This window comes from Hylobates moloch, unplaced genomic scaffold, assembly GCF_009828535.3.
Source record: "Hylobates moloch isolate HMO894 unplaced genomic scaffold, HMol_V3 SCAFFOLD_26, whole genome shotgun sequence".
Lineage (NCBI taxonomy): Eukaryota > Metazoa > Chordata > Mammalia > Primates > Hylobatidae > Hylobates > Hylobates moloch.
In genome coordinates this window covers 928,912-941,235 of record NW_026652301.1, presented here as the reverse complement: position 1 = coordinate 941,235, position 12,324 = coordinate 928,912, and the positions used below count along the sequence as shown (strand labels likewise).

Below are 12,324 nucleotides of genomic sequence, written 5' to 3'. Positions count from 1 at the left end.
GTCTTCCTCTGTCACCCAGGCTGAAGTGCAGTGGCAGGACCTCACTGTAACCTTCACCTCCTGGGTTCAAGCTATTCTTATGCCTCATCCTCTTGAGTAGCTGGGATTACAGGCATGCTCCAACACTCTTGCTGTTTTTTTTATTTTTTATTTTTTATTTTTTTTTTTAGTAGAGACAGAGTTTTGCTGTGTTGACCAGGCTGGTCTCAAAATCCTGGCCTCAAGCGATTCGCCTGCCTCAGCCTCCCAAAGTGCTGGGATTACAGGCGCGAGCCCCCGCACCTGCCAAAAACACACAAAAATGATCAGGGATTGTGTTTATAAATGTAGTTACTTTTGAAAATGTTTTTACATTTTGAACTTTCCTGTAAGGACTATTCACCCATTGCATTGATTGGTGCTCGCAGCACTTAATGCTTGAGCAAGGGGAATTCAAGGACATGCTCTTATCCCCTTTCAAGTGGACTCAGAAGGAAAACAAAACAAAATAAAACAAAAAAACCAAAAAAACCCCTACAATCAACAAGTAACAGGAGAGGCCTCAAAACAAGCAGGGCCCTCTCCCTGGGGCATCTCACTTGTTTTATTTTTTCCTTTTAAACCACAAGGCCCTAACAGAAGAGCAAACTGCATGTGGTTTCTTAACTGTTTCAAAAGTGATCAATCACCAAATCGAATGTGACGTGCATTGTCACCTTCCAAGGAAAACTCTGAGTGGTTTTGAAAGATAGAATCACAAAAGGGAAAATCACCTCTCCAGGGCTAGTTCCCTTATAAAATAAATCCGTTCTGGAGCTTCCCCTTGGAAAAACACAAACACAGGGCCCCAAGTGTGTGTAGGCTGACTGGCTACACAATCATTTGAATTTAGTTTCGAAAATAGCCCTTCCCTGTGTCCCTAATGTAAAGGAATAATTAAAACCCAAAGCGCATTTCCCTGAATTAGCCGAAAGCCCTAGCAATGCATGGCATTGTGGGCATTCAGGAGCCAAAATGCCCCCACTCATAAAAAATGATCCAAACATTGGCTCGTGCCCAAGCTTTCACACTCGTTTTGCACAGAAGTCTTGGCTGGCAGAGGCAGGATTGTAATTCCTTGGGTCGCTTGACTTCACGAGGGGCGAGGTATGCATTGTAGCGACACGGACTACTTGTGAAGCCTTTGGGCGGGAGTCGCTTAAAGATTAACTTTCTCGGGTTTCCGTGACCAAAAGCGTTTCCGTGAATAGCGTGATTGGAAACTTCTGCGGGCCGGAGACCGCGGCGCGGCTGCTCTTTCAACAGGCGATTTGTTCTCCTGTCCGAGGCTCATTTCCATGCAAAGAGCCTGACATCAGAGCACCTTTTGTTGCTAAACGCTTTCTTTAGCCTCGAGGGGAGAGAGTCATGTGGAGCTGGAAGAGCTCATTTTGAAGAGAGGGGTCCCGGGGAGCTCCCTCCAAGATCTAGAGGCGCCGCGGCCACCCCTGCCGGGTCCTGCCAAGACTTGCTAGAAGGAACGAGTCGCGTGCCTTAGTTAGTTGGTTCCCGTCACAGGAAGAAACGCCTTTGCAGCGGGTTTAATTGCTTCTGGGCCGAGCGAATTCCCCGCCGTACAACTCAGTGGTGCGGACTTTGCCTCCTGCTACCCTGTTGCTGCGCCGAGTGGGGTGGGAAAGTTTCTGGAGTTGTCAGTCGCGCAGCCCGTGGCCACCTAGAGCCGAGGTGCGGGCGCCTGCGAAGGGCCCCCGCGGGAAGGCAGGGGCTGCCGGGGCATGCAGCGCGGGGGCGCGGCTCGGTGACGCCGCGGGCGGGGACCAGGCATCCGGGCAGGCTGCGCGCGGGTGCGGGGCGAGGGCGCCGCGGGGACTGGGACGCACGGCCCGCGCGCGGGACACGGCCATGGAGGACGCGGGAGCAGCTGGCCCGGGGCCCGAGCCGGAGGCCGAGCCCGAGCCCGAGCCCGAGCCCGAGCCCGCGCCGGAGCCGGAACCGGAGCCCGAGCCGGGTGCTGGCACATCCGAGGCGTTCTCCCGACTCTGGACCGACGTGATGGGTATCCTGGTGAGTTACCTGGGGAGGGGGCGGCGCAGGAAGTGCAGTTCGCAGCAGCCCCTCTGAAACCGGGGGCTCCCTTCTCGCCCACCCACTGGGCAGACCACTCCGCAGAGGCGTCCTTCTCTGGCTCTAGTTCTTAGGGGGCTAAATACACACAGTATAGGATTTCAACCCCTAATTAAAAAATAACTAGCCACAGGTCCCGTCAATAGGTGTTTTTTAAACAATCGGGTATGATAGTCAACAGTTTAATCTGGGACACCTGCTGAGATGTTGGTGTGGAAAAGGCGAGAAAGAGGCCTTCAAAGAGTAGATGTAAATAAATATTTGGTTGATGCAGGATTGGGAAAAGGCTGATGTTACTGATGTTTATCTCTTCACCATTTGTTGTGTGACCACAAGAGGGAAAACAAACATTTCCTTACTCAGAACTGCCAAAATGTTCGCCTACTTTTTTTGCAGTTTTTCAATTTTTGGAGTTACAGGATATTTGTTTTATATGTTTGGGGCTAAAACAATAGGACTTATTTTGCAAAATCTGTGCTGTCATGTATTTTGAAATGTCCAGTGACTAAAATCGCCCCTGGATTTGGCATAGTTTCTGGGAAGCAGTTCTTCTGTATGGAGGATGAAGTTTTAACCTGCTCAGAGTTGAATACCTTGGGGAAGTAATAGATTTGCTTTGGTGGAGCTGTAGTTAGGCAGGTACACTGGAATCGGATGGGCGAGGGTTATTACAGTCAGACATCTTAATCCATACGTAAAAGACAACTTTAAAGACTTGGAATGGCCAGATGTGCAGATTGTCAGAAAAGACTCTAGATTTGCTTTGAGATCTTATATTTTTTGAATGGGAGGAGATGGAGTGAAAGAAGTTCTTCTTTGGGAATGATAAACCCTGTACAGTTTTTAGCACAGTGATTAAACTCTTGGGCTTCAAAGTAAGTTATACTAGGTCAAATGCCAGCTCTCCAACTGACTGTTGGAGATCTTGACCAAATGATCCTGGCCAAGTTATTCAACCTCTCTGATCCTCAATTTCATCACCTGAAAATTGAAGAAAAGAACACTTGCTTCTTGGGGTTTCTGAGATTTAGCTGGGTTGGTGTGTGTATCAAGTACTCAGCAGACTGTCCAGCATATAGTAGAGGCTCAGTAAGTGTAGCTGTCTTTCAGGTTTTATTTGTTTGTTTCCTGCAGACAGTCTCCTGTCTCTTCCTTCTAGACATCCTAAAAGCCCAGTTACTCTATTTTCAGGTGACCACTGGTATTTATGATTCTTAGTATGCAGAGAACCAGCGAGGGTTGGTTAAAGATTTCTATCTGCTCTTGTCACTCTCCAGTATTGAAAAATGTATATAAATATGCATACAATGTACATTTACATACTATATATAGCACAGGTATATAATATACCTAAATCTAATATATATTTTAGATTGAAAAGGTTTTGTTTTTGCATTTTCTGAAGTATACAGATGAATGTGATCCTTCACTGAAGTTCCAGAAAACGTAATGGACATTTTAAAGTTGTGATAAACTTTTTTTTTTTTTTTTTTTAAGACAAAGTCTTGCTCTGTCGCCCAGGCTGGGGTGCAGTGGCACGAGCTCAGCTCGCTGCAACCTCCGCCTCCTGGGTTCAAGCAATTCTCCTGCCTCAGCCTCCTGAGTAGCTGGGATTACAGGCGCGCAACACCACCACACCCAGCTAATTTTTGTATTTTAGTAGAGACAGGGTTTCACCATGTTAGCCAGGCTGGTCTCGAACTCCTGACCTTGTGATCCGCCCACCTCGGCCTCCCAAAGTGCTGGGATTACAGGCGTGAGCCACTGCGCCCGGCCGATAGACTGTTTGTAAGTTATCCTATTATTTCTTGTCTAGATCCAGTTCTAAGTTTTCAGTTACTGAGGAAATTGGTTTGATAATATCCCATTGTATCCCTTACTCTAGGGCTTTGGGCTGGGGGCAGGGAGGGTCGGGGGCCTGCTGAAATGAAACTTGGGCTGAGGGTTCTTTTCGGGAAGAGGGTTGGCCGGTGGCATTTTCTGCAGATTTGCTTTCCCTTCCCTGGCAGATTGCAGCACTGTTGGGTCAGTTGTAGTCGAGTGTTCTTTGGCTGAGTTAAAAGATGGGGTGGGGGCCCGGCGCAGTGGCTCACGCTTTTAATCCCAGCACTTTGGGAGGCCGAGGCGGGCGGATCCCGAGGTCAAGAGATCGAGACCACGGTGAAACCCCGTCTCTACTAAAAATACAAAAAATTAGCCGGGCGTGGTGGCGGGCGCCTGTAGTCCCAGCTACTCGGAGAGGTCGAGGCAGGAGAATGGCGTGAACCCGGGAGGCGGAGCTTGCAGTGAGCCGAGACTGCGCCACTGCACTCCTGCCTGGGCGACAGAGCGAGACTCCGTCTCAAAAAAAAAAAAAAAAAAAGATGGGATGGGGCTTCAGAAGCTCACACCTGAAGGGCAGATGCAGGAGCAAAGAAAATATGTACTTCAGTTAATCATTCAGTATCAGGCTGGGAAGAACGTAAAGCCTGTCCCAGACAGGTTGTGTTTGCTCATGTTTTCTCCTTGTTTATCTGGGGTAAACAGGCATGGAGATTGTTCCTTAGTAAAATTCAGAGGAAGACATGGCTTACTGCTCCTTTGTAGATGGCTTGCAGGGAGACACCAGGCTAAAAGGGAGGGAAAGCTGTTATCCAAGTGTTTATACAAACTGAGTCTTCGGGGAAATACATCAAGACACAAAATTAACAGTTGGCTTCATTCTCACTGAAACAAGAGACACCATTTCCTTCCTTTTTTATTTAAAATATGAGATTTTGCAATCATCTGTCAATTTAGACAGGTGAAGTGACTTGACCAATGGCACATACCATGTTAGTGACAATGTTAGACTTGTCCCCGGTTGCTGGCCTCAGCAGTAGGGATCCTGATGTCACGACGCTCCACAGTTAACTCTCTCAGATGAATTCAGTAGAAATGTAATTCAGTACATTTAGAAATCCTGTGTGTTTTAGGTAAAATGTGACTTACAAGATTCTTTTTCCATACTGAACATGAAGAGGAGAGTAGAGGTAGTCGGGAAATTACACATCTGAACATCATCCTTAACAGATTTCAGGCACAGTTCTACTTTGCTTTTTCAGATTCTTCTAATTGTGGAAATCAAACCACACAGCTTATCAATACTGTGTGTGGAAATTTGAAATGACAAAACTCACAGCTTAGTAAGTGAAAACATTTTTGGGTGAATGAGCGCTATTGGGCAGTTGTCCCCCAGGGGATATTGTTGGTTATAACCCAGTGAAAGTATTGCCCCAGAGTCATGGATCTCAGTAAATACAGGATGGTGGTTTGAGTTCATTAGGACACATTTTGCATTTAGATTAATTCAGTCCATGCACAGTTAAGCACCAAATAGTTGCTTTCAGATAATTGTTAACAAAGTGCTCATTTAGAAAAGAAATAATAGTATAATTTATGGCATGAAAATGTTTGAGCAGTGCTAGAATAAATAAATGCTAATAAGTGAATATATAAATGGATATAGAATTAACAGAAAACAAGCTTGCAAAAAAAAAAAAAAATTACTAGATTGTGAGTGCCTGGAGGGCAGGGTCAGTGTCTTACTCATTTTTCTATCTCCAGTGCTCCTGACTTAACTGGGTGCTGAGAACATAGCTTTGTTGAAAGAAAAAGGAAAAAAAAAATGTATGTATTTCTTAAATGCGGGAGTCACATCAAACCATTGTTCTGTCAAGACACATGTGCCTGCTGTAATATAATGGGGTGCATTTATAAAGATGTGAATGAATTCTGCTCTGGCTGAAACTACGTTTTGGGCAGTTTCATCATGCAAATTAAAATCCCGGTGCTTCCACTGGAAACTAATGGTAAATTGCAACATGTTTGTAAGCCCTGAGCTATTAAACCTTGGCGTTCTTGTGAAATGTGCCATGCTGTTCACTAACACTACCACATGTAGTAGGCCAGGGTTTTCAAAGCATGTCACCTCTCCCTATGACATGTGTAGACTTCTATTGAGAAGTGCAAAACTGAGTTGGAATCTTGTGGAATTTTACCCTTTTTTCTTTACTCCATAGTTGGCAGACACAGCATTCCTTTTTTTAGGTAGGGGAGGGAAGTGATTTTTAAGAGCGGGAATTGCTAAGGTTGTTGATACAGTTCGGTGTGGTAGATCCTTTTTTCAGGACTGATTTATCCATTTGGTAAATTGTGATGGTTCTTCAGCTTCTGCCTACAGGATTTGAGGACTTCTAAGGCGAAGCCCAGCCTGTAAATCTACTTGTTAACTGGGAAGGGGGTTAGTAAGTGCCTATTGTTTGCAGGATCCGGCAAGATGCACCTCCCCCAAACCTGAAATTTCCTCTGTTTTTGCACTGTTTCTACAATTTACACCCATTTCCCAGCATGCTTAAAAAATATCCATTGTATAGAGATACTCCGAACCTTCCCCTACTCTAATTCCTGTGCAAGCTACAGAAAGGCAGGCATCAGTCCACAGAAACTGTTATATTCATCCTATCTTACTATTCACTCCATTCCTAAAAAATTAACAAGAAAACCCCTAAAACAAACAAACAAAATGTCTCCCTCTTTTCCTTTGTCGTTTTAGGCCAAGTGTGGGGGAGGGGAGATGTTAGTGAGATCCTGAGGGGGTTTTTAGAATGCTAACTCCTTTGAAAGCAGTTAATTTACATGTTCTCTTGGGAGGTGTCTTGAGTTGTGCCTATCAGCTAATGACTTAATTAATTTTACGTCTTGGAATTTGAGAGTCAAGCCCATTTCAAATATTCTGACTTCATCTTAATTTTATGATGTTCCTTTTAGCCCACTGAAGAAAGCCTTGTGGCCTCTCTACGTGGAGAAGTTGCAAGGTTATATAGTGGAAGGGACTGAAGCGCCCTTGGAAATGCACCCTCAACTCTCACTTAGAGAGAAGGGTTTGGAGGGCTGCCGAGTGTAAAAGACTTGCTCAAGGTAACAGAGAGGAGGCAGAACTCAGGCGTCTGGATGTTCACTTCTTTGCCAAAGACTAAGTCAATGGCTTTCATAATTTTATTTATTTATTTATTTTTGAGAAGGAGCCTCACTCTGTCTCCCAGGCTGGAGTGCAGTGGTGCAATCTCTGGTCACTGCAACCTCTGCCTCCCGAGTTCAAGCGATTCTCCTGCCTCAGCCTCCCAAGTAGCTGGGATTACAGGCGTCCGCCACCACGCCTGGCTAATTTTTGTATTTTTAGTAGAGACAGGGTTTAGGCTGGTCTCGAATCCCTGGCCACAAGTGATCCACCCACCTCGGTCTCCCAAAGTGCTGGAATTACAGGTGTGAGCCACTGCGCCTGGCCGGCTTTGATAATTTTGGTTGGGGTTGCCGAATCTTTTCCTGCTATAGTAGACCCCTTAAGCTTAAGTGACCTTCTTTCATGATTCCCTTCTCCTGCCTTTCTGCCTTTATTTGCTGTTCTCTACCTTGTCTTTCTTTTGCTCAGCCATATAACCCTTCCCTCTGCCACCTGGCTTCTTACTCAGGTCCTTTGCATGCAGCTCTATGGGGACAGAGTGGGAGGCAGTGCTCCTGTGTAGAGTCCTGGGGCTGTGCTGGATCTTGCGCATACATTTCCTTACTTGATCCTCATAGGAGGTGTGGTCAGTGAGTATTCTTGTCCTCATTTTACAGTTCAGATGTAAACGTCTGTGTCCTAAGTCATGCAGATAGTAGATGGGGAGGCTGAGAGTTGGATCATGTATTTCCCTGAAACTGACTTCCATTTGCAACTGTATATAGTTCATTCTTTCACACATCTTATTCAGACGTTTATTGGCTGCTATTTTTTGTTTGTTTAAGCTATTGAGCTATTAGCGATACTTGCCCTTGACTTCTACAAAGGGTTAGTTTTGCTGCAAAAGCCTCAGCCCCACGGTTGCTGAGTACATACCCAACCTCACAGGGCGGTGGGCAGAGCACCCTGAAGGCGGTAGGATCCCTTCAGTCAGGATCAGCAACCCAGGAGCATCTGGGCGGCCACTTCCAGACACACCTTTGGATTTGGGCCCTGAGGGATAAGTAGGAGTTCCCAGAGAGGTCTTTTCTAGTGAGAGGGATAAAAAGGAAGGTGCGAGGTGAGTCCTTCTCCGCAGAGCAAAGAGGGACAAAGGTGGAAGGGCACAGATCTCCCAGATCTGGGTGCTGATGTGGCTGGATAAGGTTTGTGGGTTTGTGGACACCGGTGAAAGAGGCCATCGGGCATGGGACCTAATTGCTTCTGTGTTTTGGAAAAGTAACTTTTTTCTTTCTTTCTTTTTTTTTTTTTTTTTTTTTTTGAGTGAGTCAAACTCTGTTGCCCAGGCTGGAGTTACAGTGGCGCAATCTCGGCTCACTGCAACCTCCGCCTTCCAGGTTCAAGCGATTCTCCTGCCTCAGCCTCCCAAGTGGCTGGGATTACAGGCATCCGCCACCATGCCCAGCTAATTTTTGTATTTTTAGTAGAGATGGGTTTTCACCATGTTGTCCAGGCTGATCTTGGACTCCTGACCTAAGGTGATCTGCCTGCCTCGGCCTCCCAAAGTGCTGAGATTACAGGCATGAGCCACCACGCCCGCTGGCCGGAAAAGTAACTTTTATAGGCGATGGGGTGGCAATGAGGTTGGAGGGAAGGAGACTACTTTAGTGACCCAGGCAGGGATAGTGAGAGCCCCAACCAGATGTTTATGTGTCACGTCATTACCTGTCCTCTGGCTTCCTGAGGCCCAACACTTTGTGCAGTCTCTAAAGTAATCAAGACTGCTCCATGGTAACTTTCTTTTGATAATTCTTTTACACTCAAGAGTGGGCTGAGTTAATGCAAGACATTTTAAAGAAGTCGTATGCCTTGTGATTTTCTTTCTTTTTTTTTTTGAGACGGAGTCTCGCTGACTCTGTCGCCCAGGCTGGAGTGCAGTGGCACGATCTTGACTCACTGCAAGCTCCTCCTCCCGGGTTCACGCCATTCTTCTGCCTCAGCCTCCCAAGCAGCTGGGACTACAGGCGCCTGCCACCATGCCCAGCTAATTTTTTGTATTTTTAGTAGAGACGGTTTTCACCATGTTAGCCAGGATGGTCTCGATCTCCTGACCTCGTGATCCGCCCGCCTCGGCCTCCCAAAGTGTTGAGATTACAGCTGTGAGCCACCGTGCCCGGCCGATTTTCTTTCTTTCTAAAGGAAAAGGTGGCCAGGCACAGCGCCTCACACCTGTAATCCCACCACTTTGGGAGGCCAAGGCTGGAGGATCGCATGAGGCCAGGAGTTAGACCAGCCTGGGTAACATAGCGAGACATCATCTGTAATTCTTATTAAAGAAAAAAGAAAAATGTATCTATCCATGTATATATGTATAAATATTTATATACCTGTCTCTCTATACTGGTAGAATGTGGTTCCTTAAAAGGGGAATTATTATTTATAACAATATGCACACCACCGAAAAATCTTTAAATCATTCTTTTAAAAGCTAATTGTAGAGGCCGGGCGCGCTGGCTCACTCCTGTAATCCCAGCACTTTGGGAGGCCGAGGCGGGTGGATCACGAGGTCAGGAGATCGAGACCATCCTGGCTAACATGGTGAAACCCCGTCTCTACTAAAAAAAAAAATACAAAAAATTAGCCAGGCGTGGTAGTGGGCGCCTGTAGTCCCAGCTACTTGGGAGGCTGAGGCAGGAGAATGGCGTGAACCCGGGAGGCGGAGCTTGCAGTGAGCTGAGATTGCGCCACTGCACTCCAGCCTGGGCGACAGAGTGAGACTCTGTGTCAAAAAAAAAAAAAAGCTAATTGTAGAGTACAGTGAAATAGTGGGAAATACGTAGTTCAATGCAAATTGATTCATTTGCAAATCCGTAGTTCAATTTTACAAAGGGTGTAAGAGGAAAAACTATAGTTTATCTAATGTATCCTTTTTAAGAGTGCTGTGGTGCTACCTGATTGTTTCCTAAGACTTGATTGTCATAATCCCACTGTAATGGATGATGTGCCTGCCTGTGGTTGACACGCATTCTTGTCATTAGTAAAAATGAAATTGGTCTCAAAAGAGTGAATCTAAATGGATAGAGACTGACTGTCATTATCAGTGATACCATTTAATACCTATGAGTACAGACTGAGACTACAAGAATTAACTAAACCTTCAGACTAATTTTGAGATAAAATGTATTTTTGTGACTACATAAGTTGTCATTTTTCAAATGATATGCTCATCTATTTATTAATTCACTTTTGTAAGAAGACCTGAAAATGGTAGGTCTGTTCATTAGCTTTGCTCCTAGCCAGATGTCAAACGTCCCTTCTTTTGTTCTCTGAAGTGTTTCACTGGGCAGCATTAATTCTTTATGACAGAGATGCTTCATAGAGATAACCTATCTTGTATCTTTCCTGCCATGTCAAGTCATGTAATACAGACATCTCCATCCTGGAGACTGGGTATCCAGGCATTATGGTAACTCTGACACTCAGAAGACAAATGGTTGAGAAAGGGCTAGTATTTCCTTTCTGCAATAGTAGTTTTTTCTTTTCTGAAAGGCTCTTCTATGGCTTTCAAGATGATTGGTGAAAATGGAAATATATTTGTATTTATGTTTGTTTTTCAAGATGATTGATGAAAATGGAAATATATTTGTATTTATGTTTGCTCTTCAGACTAAGATTCTCTGTGTTCACAGAGATACGTTGCAGTTCTCCTTGGGTGTCTGATGCAAGTTCCATTCGTGGTTGATTTTGATGTTTCATTCACTATTTGCTAGTTTCGTTTTGCAGCAAGTAGTGAGTGAGGAAGTTTCCATGTGTCCACCCATCACTCTGCCTGGTTGTGGCTTCCTTCTTTCTCCTAGCATGAGGTAGTAAGAAAGAAAATAAAAGCATTATAAGAATCACATGATTTTTAAGTAAAGAACCATTGAGGAGCAGAATAAAAGATCTTGGGATATGCCCTGAGCCCTAGTTACCCCGGCGTTTTGTTTTTTTTTTTTGAACTGCCCTTAATCTGGTAGGACCTAGTTTCCTTTAAAATGTATCCTAAGCACCCTTGACTTTGTTGACTTTAATAATAATTTTGTATTGGTCTTGCTGTCAGCCAACAATTGTTTTTAACCTAGAGCTAAAACATGTTTATGTGTTTGTGTGTGTGCTTTAAAAATATAGTGTTTCAACATTAAATTATTTGTAGAGGAAAGGAATACTCTAGTTCAAGAATATGTATCATTAAATTATTTGTAGAGGAAAGGAATACTCTAGTTCAAGAATATGTATCTTTGCTATACGAGTTTGTCTTTGTCTGTTTTCATAGGATTTTAAAGACCTCCTTTGTAAAATAAACCATTAACAACTTTGTAGCATTCCTTGTTTGGAAATGCCCAGTCTTTAAAAAAAAAAGTTTTGAAAGAGAAGAGTAACAACCTTAATCTGTGAGTTAAAACATTTAGAAACAAACAAACAAAAGTTAATTGAAGGCCGGGCGCGATGGCTCACGCCTGTAATCCTAGCACTTTGGGAGGCCGAGGCGGGTGGATCAGGAGGTCAGGAGATCGAGACTACGGTGAAACCCCGTTTCTACTAAAAATACAAAAAATTAGCCAGGCGCGGTGGCAGGGACCTGTAGTCCCAGCTACTCCGGAGGCTGAGACAGGAGAATGGCGTGAACCCGGGAGGCGGAGCTTGCAGTGAGCCGAGATCGCGCCACTGCACTCCAGCCTGGGTGACAGAGCGAGACTCCGTCTCAAAGTTAATTGAACATCTCTTAGAAAGCTGATAGGTAGAATAGTAAATTAGTTAAGAGCAAAGGAACTATTTTAGATTGTTTGAGTTCAAATTGTGGCTTTAACACTTACTGGACATGTGACCTGGGTGAGTTATTTAATTATTCTGTACCTCAGTTTCCTTATCTGTAAAATGAGGTTGACAGTCACCAACATCATTGGGTTCTCATGAGGATTATTTAAATAATGAGAACAAAGGCCAGGCTTGGTGGCTCACGCCTGTAATCCCAGCATTTTTGGAGGCCAAGGCGGTGGATCACGTGAAGTCAGGAGCTCGAGACCACCCTGGCCAACATAGTGAAACCCCATCTCTACCAAAAATACAAAAATTAGCCAGGCATAGTGGCAGGCGCCTGTATTCCCAGCTACTGAGGAGGCTGATGCAGGAGAACTGCTTGAACCCAGGAGGTGGAGGTTGCAGTGAGCCAAGATCACACCACCATACTCTAGCCTGGGAGACAGAGTGAGACTCCTTCTCAT

The 12,324-nt window shown here is 45.0% G+C and overlaps 1 protein-coding gene across 3 annotated transcripts in view; it reads left to right on the top strand.

Annotated features, from left to right (window-relative positions):
• Positions 1–1,614: 1,614 nt before the first annotated feature.
• The window catches only part of LOC116463120 (SAM and SH3 domain-containing protein 1), a 208,575-nt gene continuing 197,865 nt past the window's right edge, over positions 1,615–12,324 (top strand). For all 3 annotated transcript variants that reach the window (XM_032146081.2, XM_032146083.2, XM_032146080.2), the window contains exon 1: positions 1,615–2,043. In XM_032146081.2, coding sequence (XP_032001972.1) covers positions 1,882–2,043 — 162 coding nt within the window. In that variant the 5' untranslated portion in view covers positions 1,615–1,881. The remainder of the gene's footprint in view (positions 2,044–12,324) is intronic.